At 42.2% G+C, this 19,333-nt stretch overlaps 1 protein-coding gene across 2 annotated transcripts in view; it reads left to right on the top strand.

Moving 5' to 3' along the window:
- Positions 1-19,333, top strand: part of GAD1 (glutamate decarboxylase 1) — a 40,348-nt gene that overhangs the window by 8,497 nt on the left and 12,518 nt on the right. The window contains exons 4-11 of one of the 2 annotated variants that reach the window (XM_024765708.1): positions 2,496-2,654; positions 3,991-4,233; positions 8,791-8,881; positions 15,698-15,810; positions 16,955-17,070; positions 17,151-17,230; positions 17,455-17,509; positions 18,798-18,914. In XM_024765708.1, the coding sequence (XP_024621476.1) occupies positions 2,496-2,654; positions 3,991-4,233; positions 8,791-8,881; positions 15,698-15,810; positions 16,955-17,070; positions 17,151-17,230; positions 17,455-17,509; positions 18,798-18,914 (974 nt within the window). Of the gene's footprint in view, positions 1-2,495; positions 2,655-3,990; positions 4,234-8,790; positions 8,882-14,110; positions 14,148-15,697; positions 15,811-16,954; positions 17,071-17,150; positions 17,231-17,454; positions 17,510-18,797; positions 18,915-19,333 lie in introns of those variants that run through there. The other variant, XM_024765709.1, reaches the window with a different exon arrangement.

Raw genomic sequence — 19,333 nt, 5'->3', positions numbered from 1 at the left:
CCCCCACAGGGCTGAGTAGGCCTTTGAGTTTGGGGGCAGCTGTGAGGACCAGCCGCAGGATCGCCCCTCGGCTCATAGGTGGAAGCTAGCCAGGGTGCTACGACCGGGACAAAGCTCACCGCAGCTTCGGCTCCCCTCCACTTGCCTCTTTGCCTCTTAAGAATGTTCAGCTAAGTTACCTTAAACTAGGTCCTTATAGCTGAGGTATAGAGCAAAAGGGAGTACAGTCTGCTTTAGTCTCAGGGACCTCTGCTTCCAGGACCCCTTGCTAGCCAGGGAGGTCATCAAAGCACTGACCTCAATGTCATCCACCACCTCATTATCCTTGGAGAAGCATACGAACTTCCAGAGCCTCTCAGAGCCCAGAGAGGCCCGGCTCCTTGACCTTATTTTTGAGGCTCCCAATATTTTAGAAAACAAATACCTTCCAAAAAAGTGATATTCCAAAAATAATATCCATTAAGTGTTTATATTAGCAAATGGTTTTTAACACAAATTATAATGCAATATAAGTGTGCTTTGCATAGGATAGTTACAAGATGTATAGAAAACACTAATTCCTTGTGCACTCCAGGAAGTGTGGTCCAGGAATGGGATGCAGGTTTAAAGTGTCATGATTGGCATCTTTCATTCCTATCAGGACACCTCTGGGAATGCCTGTGAGAAGAACTCCTTTGGAGATAATATCCAAAGCCCAAATGCAGGTCCTAGGTCCTTTCCCACCTAGGAAAGGAGTTGCTAAGGGGTTTCAAGGCAGAGACTTTCCCAGGGAGTGAGTCAAAACCAACCAGGGGTCAGAGACCTAAAGAGCAGGAGTTCAGCTAGGCAAGACCTCACCTCCATTAGGGCATGTGGACTTGGTCTTTTCAGCCTGCCTGAAACAAATTCCACTGCTGCCTGTTTGGGTGGAGGGGGGCAGTCTCACTCAGGATGCAGGTGATACTGCATCCCTCTGGCAAATGAGTGCTAGCTTCTCATTTTGGACTCTGGGGATTTGGAGGAGGAATTCAGAAAGTAGGAGCAGAGGTGAAGGGGAGGATGCACCCCCCATCTTTATATCCAAGTGTGGAGCTCTATTATAGTGTATTTCCCCCCTTCTGATGTCCTTTAGAGCTTTAGTGATAAGTTTTAAAGGTGCTGAGAACAATGAAAGGCCTGGTGCCTCTGCCTTCCTATTCTTCCCTCCAAAAATAGACCCTGCTTCTGTGTGTGGGAGGATTCTAATCACTGCAACTTTCCCCCTGCACCCCTCCTTCCTCCACCCCTCAACACTGAATTGCAGTCCTGGGGAAGTAAAGCTGAATTCCCCAGATTAACTTGCCTCTCGTGGAACCTCCCGGGACTTTCCTCCAAGCCTGCCTTGTGACGTATGTGACTCCCCAAGGATCTTGGTGTCTACAAATACAGCTTTGGGGTCACCAAGAAGCTTAGAACTTTCTTCGTCTTTTCAGGGTGTTGCATTTCAGACTAAGATTGAGGCTGAATTGGAGGAGATGCTGAGGGAAGGAGCGGGTCCGCGGGTCCCGAGCACCAGAAGGGACAGGTGGAGGTACTGAGAGAGGAAGTGTGCTCCTGGTTGGCAGAGCCTCAGCCCTTTCAGCTCAGCCTTCTTCTGGGTTTGCCACTGGTAGTGTTTGCACTGCTCAACTCAGGCAGGAGAGATTTCCACTCCTTCTGAGGGGCAGGGAGGAGGTGCTTTGACTCCCACCCTGGGCTCAGAGTTCATCTCTGTGGAGTTCTTGGATGGCTGTCTAGCTTTATTACATTGTTGGTCACCATCTGCCAGTCTGCAAGCTCCTGGAGAAGAGGGGATCTGTCTCATTTATCTTTATCTGTCCCTGGTCCTAAATGCTCAGTAAAGTCCTTTTCCACAATAGGTGCTCAATAAGTGTTTATGGAATTAAATGTCACCACACATAAGATTTTAGGCTTTCTTGTCTCTTTCTCCAGTACCTTTATTTAAGGAGAGGGTGTGGTACAGGGAAAGCTGCCCTTCAGTTTTGGGTGAGAAAAATTAAACTTACATTCAACCCTGGTAGCATTTACCTGGAGTCCAAGGAAAGCATCTTCCCCAATCCTCAGTGCTTGTCTCACCCCCTCCTCCCTCTGGTTGCACATCCCATAAACCCAGAGCTGGCAGCATCCTCTCCGTTTGTGTCCCTTCCCTTAAAACCCTATCCTGGGGCTGGTTACTGGAGTGGAAGCTGTCCAATTGACTTAATTCTGCATTCACTGTCATGTTGAGAGAGGAGAATGGGCTTCACTTACTGTTTTTCTCTCTTGCATGACTGGGTCTGTGCCACTGATGACACTTGGTACTGCCCCCTCCCCGCCTGGAGGCGAGCAGTGCCAGAGCCCTTACATATAAAACAGACACTCGGCTTCTATTCGGGAAAAGTGAGAACCCTGCTTGGAGAGTCGACCTGGGCCAGCAGCAGACCCTCCGAGGCTGGGAGTTTGGTGCCCTTCCTCTGACCCAGCTTCTTGTGCTACAGGCTTCTTGCAAAGGACCAACAGCCTGGAAGAGAAGAGCAGGCTTGTGAGCGCCTTCAAGGAGAGGCAGTCCTCCAAGAATCTGCTTTCCTGTGAAAACAGCGACAGGGATGGCCGCTTCCAGCGCACAGAGACCGACTTCTCCAACCTGTTTGCTCGAGGTAGTCCCCACCCCCAGCCCTAGTGCTATCCAGTAGGTTGCTTATTGGAGTTTCTTTACTTTTTCATGAAACCTTGCTTCTTTTACAAAAAAAAGCCATTATTCTCTCTGAACCATCATGAAACTGCTTTCCCAACATTTGAATATACTATACTCCCTCCTTCCCTATTGCCCAGGTCTCCATCATTTGAAAGCTGGATGAGGGCAATCCGTAAAACAGCCAACTCTAAAGATACTTGCAGGGACGAATACACAGTCAGAGAATCTCAGAATCCAAAGAAATCTTTCATATAAGAAAATCCAGCTATTCCCTCCATAGCATTTATCCTCCAAGGGTGGTGCCCACAACAGCAAAAGCACCCTGTAGGAAGCTGTGTAGCTGGGCCTCATGACCAAGTGCTGTCCTGAAGGTCATTTTCCTTTTGAAGATTTTTCACTCATTACCACTGCCCCTACAACAACGGTCTCAGGAGGTGCTTTCCCAGTCTTTCCTGACCAGCACAAAGGTAAACTCACCCCCCTCCCCCTTCCGTGAACCCCCCACAAGCCATGGAGGCCAAACCAGAACAGTAAACAAGATTCACTAAACCTTGGAGAGATAATCCAAAGAATAGACACAGAGCATCATATACAGCCAGTCTGTTCTTGAGCTATGGCTGACAACTTCCGTTGGGGCCCCCTACAGCTTCCCCCCCTGGCTACCCCCGAGCCTGACTCTACCTAACACAGACCAGAACCCAGAGTCACCTTCTGGCATCCCAGAGGCCAAGCCCTAAAAGGTAAGGTCAAGAGAGGGGCAGGAGTTCCCTCTCCCACCTTCCTGAGCCCCACTTTCCAGTTCTAGTTTTCTGTCCAAGGACAACATAAAGAACCATCCCCTTCGGTGTGACCTCAGCCTCTACCCACAGAAGCCTCACCCGCCACCAGCAACAGATCAAGCACATCATAACACCAAACCGAAAGCCCAGTATCTGAGCCAGATGTACAGAGACACACCTGGTACTAGGGGAGCAAGACAGATGCCCCGTCCATCACACGCCTGACAGGTGCCCAAATGGATAACTGCAGGGGAGGCTGCTCGTGACTTCTCAAAGCGTTTCAATTAAGAGCAGCCTAACTATCAGAAACTCTGTGAACCCCCAGAGAATATATGCAGCGCTTCTGTGTATACGCCGATGTACATTGTTCTGGGGAGATGGTACATCAGATTCTCAATGCATGCATATCCTGGAAGAAAATCAGTCCTGTAAAGATACGGATATTAGGGAGTTCTAAGCTGACTGAGGAAATCCGGATAGGAGTCAGGCGATAACCCCTCATGGGCTTCCCCCCACCAGATCTGCTTCCGGCTAAGAATGGGGAGGAGCAAACTGTGCAGTTCCTGCTGGAGGTGGTAGACATACTCCTCAACTACGTCCGCAAGACATTCGATCGCTCCACCAAGGTGCTGGACTTCCACCACCCCCACCAGCTGCTGGAAGGCATGGAGGGCTTCAACCTGGAACTCTCTGACCACCCTGAGTCCCTGGAGCAGATCCTGGTTGACTGCAGAGACACCCTGAAATATGGCGTCCGCACAGGTAAGGGTGAGAGCCAGGTGGACACGCAGTGGCAATCTTGGCCTGCGTCAGACCTTTGCCAATTGCCAGGATGTCAAAGTCATGTTGAAGGAGAAACACAAACCGGGGTGAAGGAAGGCAGCAAAGCACTCCATGACCTCAGAACCACCAGACGCAGTGACAAAATCCAATCATTATTTATTGTTGTAAAAATAGATTTAAAAGATACAGATACATGGTGCTGTGTCAAGTTCTGTATAAAGAGCTTTAATTCTTGGTTTGAGGCTATTCACAACCTAAAGAGAGCAGAATGATCCATTCTCTACTTCTCCCACTTCCATTTTCACGCCTACTTCATTCTGATAAATCCGACCCTTGCCTGTCCCTGAAACTGGGGAGAATTGGGCCCATTTCCTTTTCTTTCTGTACTAGTTTCCTAGGGCTGCCACAACCGATTACCACAAACTGGGTGACTTAAGACAACAGAAATTTATTATCTCACAGTTCTGGAGGCTAAACGTTCAAAATCAAGGTGTCTGCAGGGCCATGCTCTCTCTGAAGACTCTTGGGAAGGAGCCATCCTTGCCTCTTCCAGCTTCTGATGGTTGTGGGAATTCCTTGGCATTCCTTGGCTTGTAGATGCATCCCTCCAATCTTTGCCTTCATCTTCACCTGACGTTTTCCAAGAGTCTGTGTCCAGGTTTCTCTCCTCTTTGGATTAATACCTACCCTAATCCAGTATGGCCTCATCTCAACTTGTTTACATCCACAAAGACCCTATTTCCAAAGAAAGTCACAGGAATCGGGTTAACACTTGAACATATCTCTTACAGGACACAATTCAACCCCCCACACCCTCTATTTGCTAGGCCCAAAAGCCACACACTTACACACCCTTTGCATTCTACTCCATCCTCTGGAGTTCAGGTATTCTGAGGCACCAAATCCTCTCTCCAACAGGGAGCCCTGGAGGATGCCCTCTTGCCTCCTTTCCATGTTATAGGAACTCTCTCTACTCAGCAATCCTGGCCAAGTGGTTACTCTCCAGCTGCCTCAAGTTCAAGGACTTTTGGGATCTCTGTCTGGCTCTTTCTAAGCCTAGGAATCAAGCAGTGGTTTCTTCTCCCTACCGTCTTTCCCCACTGCAGTCTGGCTCTCCTGAGCCCTTGGGCAGACTGATGTACAGGAATTGGCAGTCCATAGCATGGTTGTCCCCACAGAGGAGCCCCTGAGGCCATGACTGGTAGCCTCACTCTTCCTAGTCATTTGAAGATATGACTGGAGAGGGTGTCGTGATAGGACTGAGTAAGGCTATTGGATGTCAAAAACAAGGGTTATAATGAAATAATGAGGCTGGCCAAAGAGGCATTTTTAAATAATGAATCCCAAACAGCTTTTAAAGTCTGCCAACACCACTGGTATAGGTGTAGCTTTCTTGAATCACTGCAAGATGGACAAGCCTCAATTATATTACAAAGTCTGTGTTTGATTTTTAAAGAAAAACACGCTCATCAATTTAGTTACATCTCACCTTGGTCTGATGGCTAATCTGTTCCTGGTGGAGATCAAGTTGTTATTTGGCTAGGGAAAAAAACAGAGTTCTCTGTGTATGTTTTAGCTTGACCAGCTTTGGTCCACTATTTTTATTTTGTCAGTTCACGCCACAAACACTTTATCAGAGAGATGAGACCACGTACGTTTATCACGAAGCTCAGAATAGTGTTGCCCCTCAAAGAAAAATACATGGATTTGTCATAATAGCAACTCATATTGCCTACAAAACTGAAGTATCACATGGTCAGAGAAGCATGGACTCTTACTAGAGTCGAGTGTGTGAATCCAATTAGATACTTAGCCTGGAGCCATTCATCCCTGTTCTTCAGAGCAGCTTCTAGAAGCAGATATTTGCATTTGTAGAGTTCATAGTCTTCAGGCAATGTGAAACCTGCATCACAGGGTGTTGACCCTGGCAAAGTGTACTGTTGCTTTCATGGGAAAACACATTTCCTAGTTGCTGGTGTGTAGTTTAGATGTAGTTACTGGAGCAATAGAGTAAACCCACAGGTATTCTGCAATGGAAGTGGAAGATATTTCTTAAGAGTATTAATGCACAGCCAGAATAATGAATAGGGTTTTAGAATGAAAACATACTGATCTGGGAAGCATCTGTGGAGGGATGATGATGGCCTTTGGAAATTTCCCTACAAATTAACAAAGACTTCTGAAAAAGGAACCAATGTATATACATTCTCCAAGAACTCAGAGAAACGCTAGTCAGCCCTCAGTCACAGTAGACATGCTGACTTCCTTAGTTTTCCTTTTTTGAACTTTTTATCATGGAAATTTTAAACTTATACAAAAATAAAACAGTGTAATGAACCCTATATACCCAACACCCAGCTTCAGCTATTAGTAGCTCTTGCCAGTGTTGTTTCACCTGACACCCCACCCACTCCCCTCTCTTCTATAGTATATGGAAGCAAATCTCCAGCATAATATTATTTCATTCATAAATATTTTTTATCCTCAAGGACTCAAAAAAAAACACATTATCATTGGTACATCCAAAAAAATTTATAATTTTTTAATATCACATAGTGTTCAAATTTCCAGTTGTCTCATGAATGTCATAAATGTTTTATTTTGTTACAGTTTGAGTCAAGATCCACAGAAGTCCCCCACATTGCAATTGCTTAATATGTCTCTTAATCAATAAATTTCTTCCTGCATCTCTTTTTTTTTTTTGAAGCTTATTTGTTCAAAAATTTTACTTTAAAAAATTACTCTTTCTTTCTCTCCAACCTGACTGTAAGCCATGTGCTGCTCAGTACCACGTCTATCATCTGTTAGTATTTTTGTTGACTACAGACAGTTGAAATTGAAATTTAAACTAGGTCATTTTGTTGCTTGATAGAAATTCTGGTATGAGATTTTGGGGACATTAAGCCATAGCCATAAGAGGAAAGTAAGGTTTGGGGGGACTTTGTGTCCTTTTATATTTTAATAGACCATGAGATACTGTTTCACTTTTGTTTGAGGGTATTTGTGTCAGTCTGTCTGTCTGTCCGTGTCCATCTTTTGTCTCTGCTATGCGATGTGATTTTGATACATTGTCAAATGGTGTGATTGCATTTATTTATCATACAGTCTTGTCTTAAAATGAAATGTTTGTTGTTACAAGTTTTCAACTGGGTATTGTGTGTGTGTGTGTGCGTGTATATATATATACACACACACACGTGTATGTTTATATATATGTACAGACATATTTATATTTAAATGGACTTCAACAAAATTAGTTACGTTGTAGGAGATCTCATAGATTTTGTTGGCACTGAGCCGAGTAGAGCAAAATGGACCAGTTTAAGCTATTTAGAGTAATCTACATGAATGTCTGGAATCTGGCCTTGAATTTACACCAAACTTACTGTTTATGCTTCTTTTATTCTTTCTAAAGATCAGTATTATTTTTCGAGGACTCTTGAGGTGCGGGGATCTATATATTCTGCTCTAAGAAGTCCTAGTCTAGATGTTCTGAATGAGTCCTCATCGCAAGGAGGGAAGGATATACTTCCTCAGAGAGGGGACTTAGACCAGGAACATTCCAACATTAGCTCTCTGACAGTTATTTCAGAGGCAAAAGCAATTTCCACTGGAAACACAGCAGTCAGCACATCTTTCTAACACCAGTTCTCTGTCACACACCCCTAGATAATCTATTGCGTTGGCGCCTTTGTGTCAGCCAAGCCAAGCCTGCTGTATGGGGTTGAGTTTTTCTGTGAACGCCAAGTTGGCCAAAATTTGGCAATAATCCTGAATTTGCTGAGAACAAAGCCTGATAAAGCATAGAGTAGGTTGAAAACGACTTTTGAGTTACATAATAATAAAAATTATTTTATCAACAACTCAATGAGTGAATGAGGCTGTGTCTGCCCCTGTTTCACAGAGCAGATGCCAGGTCATCTCAGCAATACATCTAGTGTAACAGTCACCTGACTATACGTGGGCAAAACACACCAATGCTTGGCATCGTACTTGACTGACACAGAGGCCCAGAGAGTGATGGCATGCCTCGGCATCAGCCTCAGAGCTGGCACTTACCCTGGGCTTGGTTCGGTTCACAGAGCCACTGACCCCTTCTGAGGCCTGCAGCCTCTCCTCCTCCCTCAGCATACCTTGATTTGGAGAATAAAAGCTTGAGGTGTTAAATTAAAAACTGAAATATTTATGGAGAAAAACAGGACCACCACATCCGGATTTGTATTTTAAAAAATACAACAGAGGAGCTCATCTGGAAATCAACGATACTGGACAGATTACTTGTTTTATGACATTGGATTTCTTTTACTTTAAAAGCATTATGCTTTAGAAACATGTAAGTTTGGGAGACATCTTCAATGTTAAAGGTTGGTATAGGGTGGGTCAACGTGCCCTTCCTTCAGTATTCTTGGGCAGCCCTATTAGACCATGGGAATAGAGGTCCCATCACTGTGGCCTAGTGGAGTGGACCTTTTGATTTGAAGACAGCTTGAAAAATCTGGATTTGCCTTGATGCTTGTCTGTTACTTACCTCTTTAGGTCATCCTCGATTTTTCAACCAGCTCTCCACTGGATTGGATATCATTGGTTTAGCTGGCGAATGGCTGACATCAACTGCCAATACCAATATGTAAGTCCCACATATTATTTCCACGTAAGCAAACATGATGTCTGAGTATGGCTTGTTGTATTAAAAGTCCAATTCCAATGGTTCTATAATAATTTTATTACAGTTTGCCCTAGTCATCTTTTCTCTTAAAATCTTTTAGGTTTATCACAGTTCTGAGTTAAAGGTAGATACTTGATAAACTATTTTTTAATTGAATAATGCAGTTTAATAAGAGCATGGTCATAAGAAGTCATGACTCTAGCTTTCAAAGTTTAGTGTGAAACTTCATGTTAAAAGACTCCATATTTCTTAATGATATATTTAAAGAGAACATGTTCTGGGGTATAATCTTGGTCCATTTTCCCACCCAAGCATATTGCTCCTTATCATTTAGGTCATATTTTCCTCATAATTAAAGAGGCCATAAAGCCACAAACCAATTTGATCAGCCTATTGTTCAACTAAAAATTCTAAAAGAATTCATGTAGTGATATCCCTTTGAAAGGAATTATATATCCCTTTCAAAATAACTGTTTTTCTGAATGTGAAATTTTTTCATACTTGAGTAGGCAAAGCCTTTGTTTGTTTCTAAGTTCTTGTAAATTTATTTGAAACTGGCTCTAAGGTCCTGGCAGTAGGAGGGTTGTGTGTGCAAGTAATACCTGGGTAGTCTTCTGGTAATCACCCCACAGTTTCTTCTACACACAACGTGCCATCTTTGGAGACAAGGACAGGTTACAAGTTGATGGAGGGGCATCATAGCTTACTAAGTACTGTCTTTTCTTTCAACGCTAAGATAATGTTTTACCACTCTCTATGTATCCAGACAGTGGTACCACATTCTATGAAAGTGTCCAGAGGGAAATAATAAAACAAGGTTATCGCAATAAGTTAAAAATAACTACATAAGAATTATATGGGTTTTAGTCACTGTGGAAATATTTGGAAAATAACCGTACACTTTTTAGTTCATGGTAAAGTAGATTTGAAAAATGAATTTAGGTGAAAGGGTGGTATTATTTAAAATGAGAAATTCCATTTGACGTCAAGATAGAATGTAAGTTATTAAAGTTCAAGGTATTCTATTTTTCTTAAACTACTACCAGCCACAGAACCTGAAAGGGCATTTTAAACTTATATATTGATTTGTGTGTGTTCCAAAGCTGTTTAATGCTGTGACTCAAAATACTTAACTACATTCAGAAAAGTTTCTATTCATTAAGGCCTCCTACTTTGTTTGCTAATGTAAAACAACAACAACATTTAAAAAGCAAATGTGACAAGTGAAACCATTAGTGCTAAAAGATTAAATTGATTGAAGTCAAATGGTTTTCCTGCTCCCTACTTGCAGGTCAAGGTTAACTTCACAGAATGTTCATGTTGGATCACTGAGGCTCTGAAGGGCTGGGAGGAATTCAGGTCAAAGATAACAATCACCTGTATGATCTCCTCAACAAAAAACTTCCCTTTGCAGTCTTTATGTTTATGGTTTGTGAGATAAAAATATATCAGCAAGCATAGACATCATAATATATTAATTATAACTTGAAAAAAGACAGTAATGTTTAACTGAAACATCTCACACTAAGGAATGATTTTAATTAGAAAGTACAGCTTTAAAAAAAAGCTTAACTATTTAGAAAATAAATGAGAAAAATAGAGTAAAAGGTACATACCCATTAAGGCCCAAGTACCCTTATTAATATAGGCACCAAATTCACCCAGTGTCTTTAAGTATGTATTCTGTAGGCCTCTCAGCTGTGATTTCCTAATATATATAGCTCAGTCTCAAGGTAAATAAAAGGAATTCACCCCGTTGAACCATTTATGACCACATATTCTCCTAAAAGACTTTTCTTTAACCAGGGAAATCTCACAAATTTTCCTTTTTTTTTTTTTTTTGTATATGTTCATAAAATGAAAGTCCCTTACTCTTCCCTTACCTCAGGTCAGCCATATGAAACGCTAAAGTATTGTCCAACCATCTGAGGTCAAGGCCAGTCCAACTAAATGGCGCATAGTAATTGCAGCTGTACTGAACAGTGGATATTTATAAAATATGATCCGATTCCAACAGATCAATAGCAAAGGTTATTTAAAATACTGAAATAGTTTCTGTCAGTTCTAGAGACAAGGCATTGTCTGAAGAAGTAATAACTATAATCTAGAAATTGTTCTAAGTCAGTTCCCCTGGAAGCTCATGAAATGTGGCAGCACTGTCAGGAGCTTATGCAGAAATTTGCTCCCTTGTGACAAGTCCTTCTGCAGCTGGGAACAGTGTTCGTAGTAGGCCTGGGAAAGAATGGCAAAAGGATCTTTTTTGGCAGCGTAGGATTTAATTAGTGATACACTCGTTTTTTGGACCTGTATTTCATCGAGTTTGGATGGCACTGGTAATAGAGAATAATAACTACATTGCTGAGTATACTCTCCCTAAAAGAACTGTCCAATATTTTAATCCAAGTGGCAAAGTGTAAGGTATCTGATGGTTAGAATAGAAGGAACATTTATGCCCATGCTTTCACACCCACCTGTGCATTCAGCTTTGAGATATATTCTTCCAAGCTAGGACTCGGTGAAGATGCAAAGAAACCGTCACCAATGTGTAGTTGGCCGTGGCATGTACAGCTCTTTTCTTCCGAAACACGGGCACCGAGCAGGTGTAAACAACAGCCTGCCCTCAAGCACCTGACGATAATACATAATCCTAGTGGCAAGATCTATCACAGCCCTTTGTTATGAGGTTATGACTTCAAGTATCTAGCACTTTATTTTCATAGAAATTACACAGGAGAAATTTTCTATGGGGGTTATCAGTCATTTTACACTAGTAGGCAGGTTGTTACAGAGGAGCCTGCAGTAAGTAGTTCTCATTTGTCATAGAAAAGCAGCCGTGATGTAAAGGACATGGAATTCCAGCTTGGAAACATCCTACATGTGAGATCTTAAAACAACTCACTGAATTTCTCTGAACCCCAGTTTCTACTTCAGAAAAATGAAGAATAATTGTATCCACCTTACATAGTGATTCTGAAGACTAAAAAAGACACCAGTCTTAAGTGCCCAGTGTATACAAGGTACAATGCACACACCCAGGAAAGGCAGCCAACCCATAGGTCACTGTTGCCATTTGCAACCCCTCCCTTCAACATCCCAGCTCTTTTGTTTCTGTCTCTCATCATCTCTGGACACCAAAGGGGCTCACTAAGCTCCCCCTCAGGTGTATTATCTTTTAAGGTAGAGATGGGCCACCCACCACATCCATAAGGAGGATAAAATCTAAGAGGAATGTCAAGTTAGAGAATCAACGTAGAAAATTATTTTTTCCTCTCATTAAAGAAGTTCCTGGTTTGGCAGTCACCAGGGATGCAGGATCCTTGTGCCTTCCTGGTTCATACTGAGGCATGTGGCTCTCATCTTCAAAGTTACTTCATGGTGCAAGCTAGCTGCTGGAGTTCCAGCCATCATTTATGTGTTCCAGATCTCAGGAAGGAATGCAGGCAGAGGGAGGAAGGAGGAAGGAAGGAAAGAAAGAAAAGAGGGAAGGAGGAAGGGCAAAAGGGAAACACACTCTTTCCTTCTAAGAAACCTTCTCAGAAGCTCCACAAGACATTTCTCATAGCATCTCTTTAGCTAGAACTTAATCCAATGGCCACACCTAGGGAGGCTAGAAAATACAGTCTTTGATCTGGATGAACTGCAACTCCAAATAAAATTGAATGAAGGAAGGGAAATTTTGATACTGGTTAGCAACCAGCAGATTCTGCCATCAGAGAAAATCAGCTTAACAATCAATTTGCCTCTGTTAATCCCACTGAGAAGGTGAGTTGAACTACTAAAACAGGGCTGACTCACTACTCTACTCAGAATATAAAAACTCTCCTTTAGTGTCATTCCCTGAATGTCACAATCATACTGTTTTTAAACCCTTACTTTCAATCCCATGTTCTTATGCTTCAACCCAGAGCTTTTAGCAGGTTTAGTTTCTTATCCTCCGATTCTGAAATGTCATCTTGTACTATGACTTTAGCATCAAACTAGCTTCTTCTGAATCCATATTTGACCTTTCATCTCTTGCCTTTATCCACTTTCATCTGTCACTTACGGAAGGGGTACCAAACCTGGAGTCCCAGTTGCAAGAGGAGACTCTCCTACAAGTGTATATAAAATGATGTGCATATCCTCATTTTCTTCCTGGAGAGAGGGACCATAGCTTTCCTAGGAGTCCCAAAAGTGTCTGTGATCTCAATTAAGTTAAGAACCACTGCTCTAGGGTGAACTTCAAGGTCTTCTCTAAGGCTTTGGATGCAGGCAGACACCCAGTTGTAAACACGGCCGAGGATGAGAAGGCAAGTTCAGAGGAAGTGTCAGCAATGGGGGCACCACGTTAGCCCATGTGACAGGTCTGGCTGAGGATCAGCAGCCATGGGGCAATCTACCAGCTTCTAGGAGAGGGTGTCAGGACTAAGGTCACGAATCAGAATAAGCTTGGTGTTAGCTGTAGGGTAACTGATCCTTCAGACCCAGGCAGGGACTGTCAAACAGGATGCAGCTAAGGCCAAGAGGCTGGATTCATCCTAGTAAGCTTCCTCCTCAAGGTTGGGAATTGTGTCTTATGACATCTTTGTCTCCTCAGTACGTAAAAAGCCATTTGGAAGAAAATAGTCATTCATTAAATATTTGTTGAACAGAACTGAAAGAAAGGTTTCAGAATCAGGAACCTGGTATAAGTAAGGAACCTGAGATAGATGAGATCAGATAATCTCACGATCAAACTCTCTAGACTCTTCCTCCTGATCCTGAGAGTAATAACCATATTCCTGGTAAGAAGACTAATTCATGCAAACCTGGGCCCTAAATTGATTCAAATCCTGAAGTGGACCAACCCTCTGGTCTTCAACCCCATCCTTTCTCCCTTCCCCATGTGGTTCCTGCACTGACTTGACTCTGGTCCAGCTTTCATCCAATCCTTGATAAGGTTCTGATATTATGGTGTATGATTCCATTGGTTCCTTGCCTTACCCTAGAGAGCCTTCTCGTTTGGTACTGTGAGACTTAAACACACACACTGCCACCAGTACCTCTTCACCATGCAAACATTTTTGCCATTCCAACATTTCCAACAATCAGTGGCACTGTTGATAACGCATTTGTTCAAGAATGGTTAGAACCACATCATGAGTTTGCCCCTTGGTACACTCAGCAGCACAGGCTAAACCAGGAACCCTTCTCTTCTTCTTCCTTTATCAGGCCATCAGACATGAGGGAGTGTTGGTTGCTACGGTGATGGGGCTCAGAGCAGAACCAAAGCATGATTGTGACCTCCAGAGGTGATGGTAACTGAACACATGATTTCCAAGGGTCTTCCTCCTAAATTTCAAGGTTCCTCCCAAGGAAAATGGACATATTCTTTTTGCAAACAAAATTCTTCTATGAGGAGATATATACCCTGAGGATCCTTCAGGATCTTTTTGTCCTCTTTTACCACCATGTGATTAATTTGATTATTTTTCTCCATGATTAAAATTTAGTACCTTCACCTGGGTCTTTGTACAACAATTGTTATTTCATCCTTGCAAATAGCTTTTCTAAATCATGAAGCCAGCAAAAATTCCCATTAATTCCCAGCATTGGCATTCAGCCTAAACACCCTAACCAGGGATGAAGTCTCCCCATATCACTTGGCTGAGTCAATCTAGGAATCTCCCTTCGGCGAGCATTGTCTGAGCCGAGCCCACAAACTCTAATGCTTAAGAAGGCCAAGCAAAAAGAAGAAAGACAAAGTCTCACAGTCAGTAAATATCTTTTTGTTTTCTGGTTTAATTTTCTGTAGATGGACCTTCTTGGATTTCTCTTAAGCCCTTTGCCTTGGTACCATGATTTTGTTTCAATGATTAGTCACCAGACTGTGTTTTGAATGGCTTTGAGAAGAGCATGGCTTGCTACTTTTAAGTCAGTTAATTAGAAGACAAAGCTAACCTACCAGAATATCTTGATGCCCACAGTTAGCTGTGTATGCCAGTTGACATTCTTCTTGTTTTTTTGTAATTGGTAATTAGAAAATCATCACTTACAATTATTCTTGACAGATATCGACTTCAGAGAATTATAGAAGCATTGCTGTCCTTAGGGATTATCAGTAGAAAAACCATGTAGATAATTATATTGAGATCTTTAAAACCTAGGTCAATACTTCCAATTATCTTCATGGTTAGCTTTCAGGTATTTACATTGTTTTTAAAAGATAGACTTTTTGGGAATTCCCTGATGGTCCAGCGGTTAGGACTCCGTGCTTTCACTGCTGAGGGCGTGGGCTCAATCCCTGGTCGGGGAACTAAGATCCTGCAAGCCACCTACCTCGGCCAAAAAAAATTAAAATATAGACTTTGGCTCTGGGTTTTATAAATTCTACAAGTGTGAAGTTGGCAATCAGTTTTTTTAAATGTTGCAAACCATTTATATAGAATTTAGAATACATTTTTTAAATTAGCATTTGCATCATCCTATAATCTTAGAGGTGAAAGGGACCCAGAAAAATCATTTTCTTTCCTTCTATTTCTCTGGGTGGACCACACCTAAGACATTCCGTTGAGATGAAAGTCTGTTTTGTTGGTGAAGAATCACAGAGCAGGTACTTCCACCACCTCTCTCGGTAACCCAGGCTGGTTTCTGACATTTTATGATTGATGACAGTGCATTTCCAGGAAATTAATTGTTTTAGTGGTTTTAAACATCTTTTATTCGAACCCAAGTCCAAATGCTAAACCAGTTATCTATGTTCCCCAAATAAGTGGTTTGACTTCTTTATTTTCATTCTTTTTCTCACCACCTTTCCAGGTTTACATATGAAATTGCACCAGTGTTTGTCCTCATGGAGCAAATAACACTTAAGAAGATGAGAGAGATAATTGGATGGTCAAGTAAAGATGGTGATGGGATATTTTCTCCTGGTAGGTTTCTGTTCTCTTTCCCCGGCTCTCCTCAAGGTTTGCAGTATGGATCCTTGGGATCCATGAGAACACTAAACACAAAGTGAGTTTGTAGAAGAATAACAAGTTTTTCAATAGTCCTGCCTTCTTATCTTTGTCAGAGTGAAGGCTAGCAAGAATGCTACATTCTATGTGTACTAACCAACAAAGGCTGTGCCTAAACCTGTACTAACTGACAAAGGCTGTGTCTAAATCATGCTAAACAGCTCTGGTCTGTCGATAGCAGTTTGATTAAGGTGGGGATCAGAGAATCAAGACCTTATCAGTGGACAGATCAATTTTGGCCAAAATAGTATATCTACTTTAAATCTCTAGTTCAATATAGATACAATAAGAATCTTTAAAACAGGGACAGATAATCTTGTAGAAAGGAGGGAGTTTGGAGTGGTGTCAGAGACAGTGTGACTGTGTACAAAGGGAAGAGAAAAAATAAAAATTGCAATTGTTCAGGCAATTGAATCAGTCCATGAATTTGCCTGTTTGTCAGGTAACTGATGCAAACATGACTGTTTGTGTTGACCAGACGTACCTGGTTACCTCAGTTCTCCTTGCATCTTGATTTAAGTAAACACGAGTTTGGTTTTATTTTAATACACTTGGAGTTCTTCTAAATGACTCAATAACTCAGTTGGGCTGTTCTTTGAGGAGAGTATCCAGGCAATGTCACTGTTCCCTTCCATAGGCTCTATTACTCTCTCTTCCTCTGTCTTTCTGACTCAGAGAAAAGATTCATCTTTGTTCAGTAAATAGATTGAGTAGAAAATGGAAGCAGGAGGGTTGTAACTCACCTATCTCTTTGCAGCCGCTGCTTCTGCCACCCCTTATATTCCTGTCTAGGCTTCGAGGTGGGACAGGCACCAGAGTACGTGAATCACCTCCAGCCAAATTGCCTAAATGGCTTTGGTAATAAGTGTAATTATTTGTATCTCCAGGGCAAAGGGACCAGAGGGAAGCCCTGGCAATAGGGAAGCCAGCAAAACCTATCACGATATTGTCCTTCCCCTTTCTGACCTCCCTTGTCTCTTGAGACACCACGTCAGCCTTTTTTGGTAGAAACAGTAATGAGGAAGTCCCAACAGCTCCCAATGTGTCTGCTTGCCGATAGGGGGAGCCATATCCAACATGTACAGCATCATGGCGGCTCGCTACAAGTACTTCCCGGAAGTTAAGACAAAGGGCATGGCAGCCGTACCCAAGCTGGTCCTCTTCACCTCAGAACACGTGAGTTGGGTGCTCTTGCACATGGATTGTGGTGTTTTCCAAGGGACTGTCTAACATCTAACCTCCAGCCTCTGTTGCAGAGTCACTATTCCATAAAGAAAGCTGGGGCTGCACTTGGCTTTGGAACCGACAATGTGATTTTGATAAAGTGCAATGAAAGGTAGGCAGGGGAGAGTGAATATTAGGTTCTTGATGTATTAAATGTGCTCATCTGTTAAATTTGTTTTATTGTGCTTAAGGACTGACTCAATACAGTGTGCCAAGCTGCTAATGGTCTGTTGAAAATATCTGATTAAATTACTTTTTGCTGCTGTTGAAGTTTTTTTCCATGTGCAATCTCACTGATTGTTCATTTTAATTTCTCTCCTTTTACAATAATTACAGGGGGAAGATAATTCCAGCTGATTTAGAGGCAAAAATTCTTGAAGCCAAGCAAAAGGTATGTACTCTACGGTGCATCTAAACTCTGGTGAATATCGATTTTTTAAAATACCTTCTTTCTGCCCTAGACAATAAAAGTGTTTGATAATATAAGAGATAATTTTATTGTGTTTCTAAAATTCTTTTCTCAGATGTTTACTTATTTTCAACTTGTGTGATGACATGGCTTTAAAGCTGTGTCTACACAATATCAATTTTTTTTGAAAAGTGGAAAATTCAGTCATTAAACCACTTGTTCTGTCTTCACTGTGCTAAATGACTAGTTTGATGTACTTCAATAAATCCACTATCCGCGTCTCATGAAGATGCAGCCTAATTGAGGTTTTCACTTGCTACTTGTTAAGTATAATCTCATTTTAACAAGTATCATTTAAGGTTAGGATTCTATTTAGCAAACTGCTTGCATGCCCTGGCAGTTGGCCCAGGATACTTGGTGAATCCAGCCTCAATAAATTCTCTTAAACAGAAAAAATCGCATAGAACAGATATATGCACGAGGCACTGCCAAGTAGCTGTCAGGCCATTTACCAACTCATTGTTGTTTTGGTTACATTCTTGTACCTCCTTCTCTAACTATGGTTGTCTGCCGGGTCTCAGCAGAGGAGACAGAAATGTCGCTAGGACTGAGCAAGGGGCAGAGGAGGAGCTCCTAGAACTCATAGACTTCCCCAACCCTGTCTGAGCTCTATTACTTCACTTTCTCATTTATTTCTTGTTCACACCAAAATTTTACTGTATCTACTCTTAGGGAAACTGTGTATAGACCTGTTTTCAATAACCAAACAATGCTTCAGTATTATTCCTTCAGTATTATTATTACCTTAATACACTTAGAACAGCACAGCTTCTAAAATGTAGAATGTCCAGATGACCCTCAGATACCTGCCCATCACTCCACTTATTACTCTTTCCTGCTTTATTGTTTGCCATAGAACTTATCACTACTAAACATGCTATTTATTTTGCTTATTTAATTTTGTTGACTGTCAGTCACTCCCGACGAGAATGCAAACTCCACAAGGACAGAAATATTCGTCTTTTGTGCTCACTGCTGTATTCCCAGCATCCACAACAGGGCCTGGCACATGAAAGTCTTCAAAACTATTTGTTGAATAAATGAAGGAATGAGTGAATGAGGTAACAGAGAATAGTCCCAGATATAGTATCTGGTAACACAACAGCTTAGCTGATCTCTGCTGGAAATAAATGCTACAGTAATTCTTCTCCTTCATGTGGAAAGGAGGGAGGTTAGAAAGACTAATCAGCTTGTCCCTCTTGCCTTATAGGGATACATTCCTCTGTATGTCAATGCAACTGCCGGCACGACTGTTTATGGCGCTTTTGATCCCATACAGGAGATTGCAGATATATGTGAGAAATACAACCTCTGGCTGCATGTCGATGTAAGCGCTGTAACTCAGAGTGGCCTGGTCCCGTCGGGGGGGTGGGGGTGGAAGCAGCTCTGCTTTATAATTTGCCTCCAGCTTCTCCCATTGCCTCTCTCCCCACTACATTTCTCTGGCCCCTAGCAGGCCATTCATGACAGGTGCACACCACACGCCTGTCCATCCTCTGGGGCTCACCCAGTCCTTACTGGCCAATTGCTGTCATCTGTGATTCATCCTAGAATTTCATCTCTGTCACTTTCCCGGAAAGCTTTTGTCTGAACAAATATTTAAGAGTGAAGGACAACTGATTTCGGAGGGAAAAGATGTAAGATACAACGTATAGAAAGTGGCCATGAGTCTGAATCTGAGCACTCAGCTATCTGCCTTCAGTCCAGCCATCTATGACACTTTTCTTCCAAAAAAAAAAAAAAAAA

This window comes from Neophocaena asiaeorientalis, unplaced genomic scaffold, assembly GCF_003031525.2.
Source record: "Neophocaena asiaeorientalis asiaeorientalis breed wild unplaced genomic scaffold, Neophocaena_asiaeorientalis_V1.1 scaffold721, whole genome shotgun sequence".
In the NCBI taxonomy this organism is placed as follows: Eukaryota; Metazoa; Chordata; class Mammalia; order Artiodactyla; family Phocoenidae; genus Neophocaena; species Neophocaena asiaeorientalis.
This window is presented reverse-complemented; position numbering and strand designations above follow the sequence as displayed.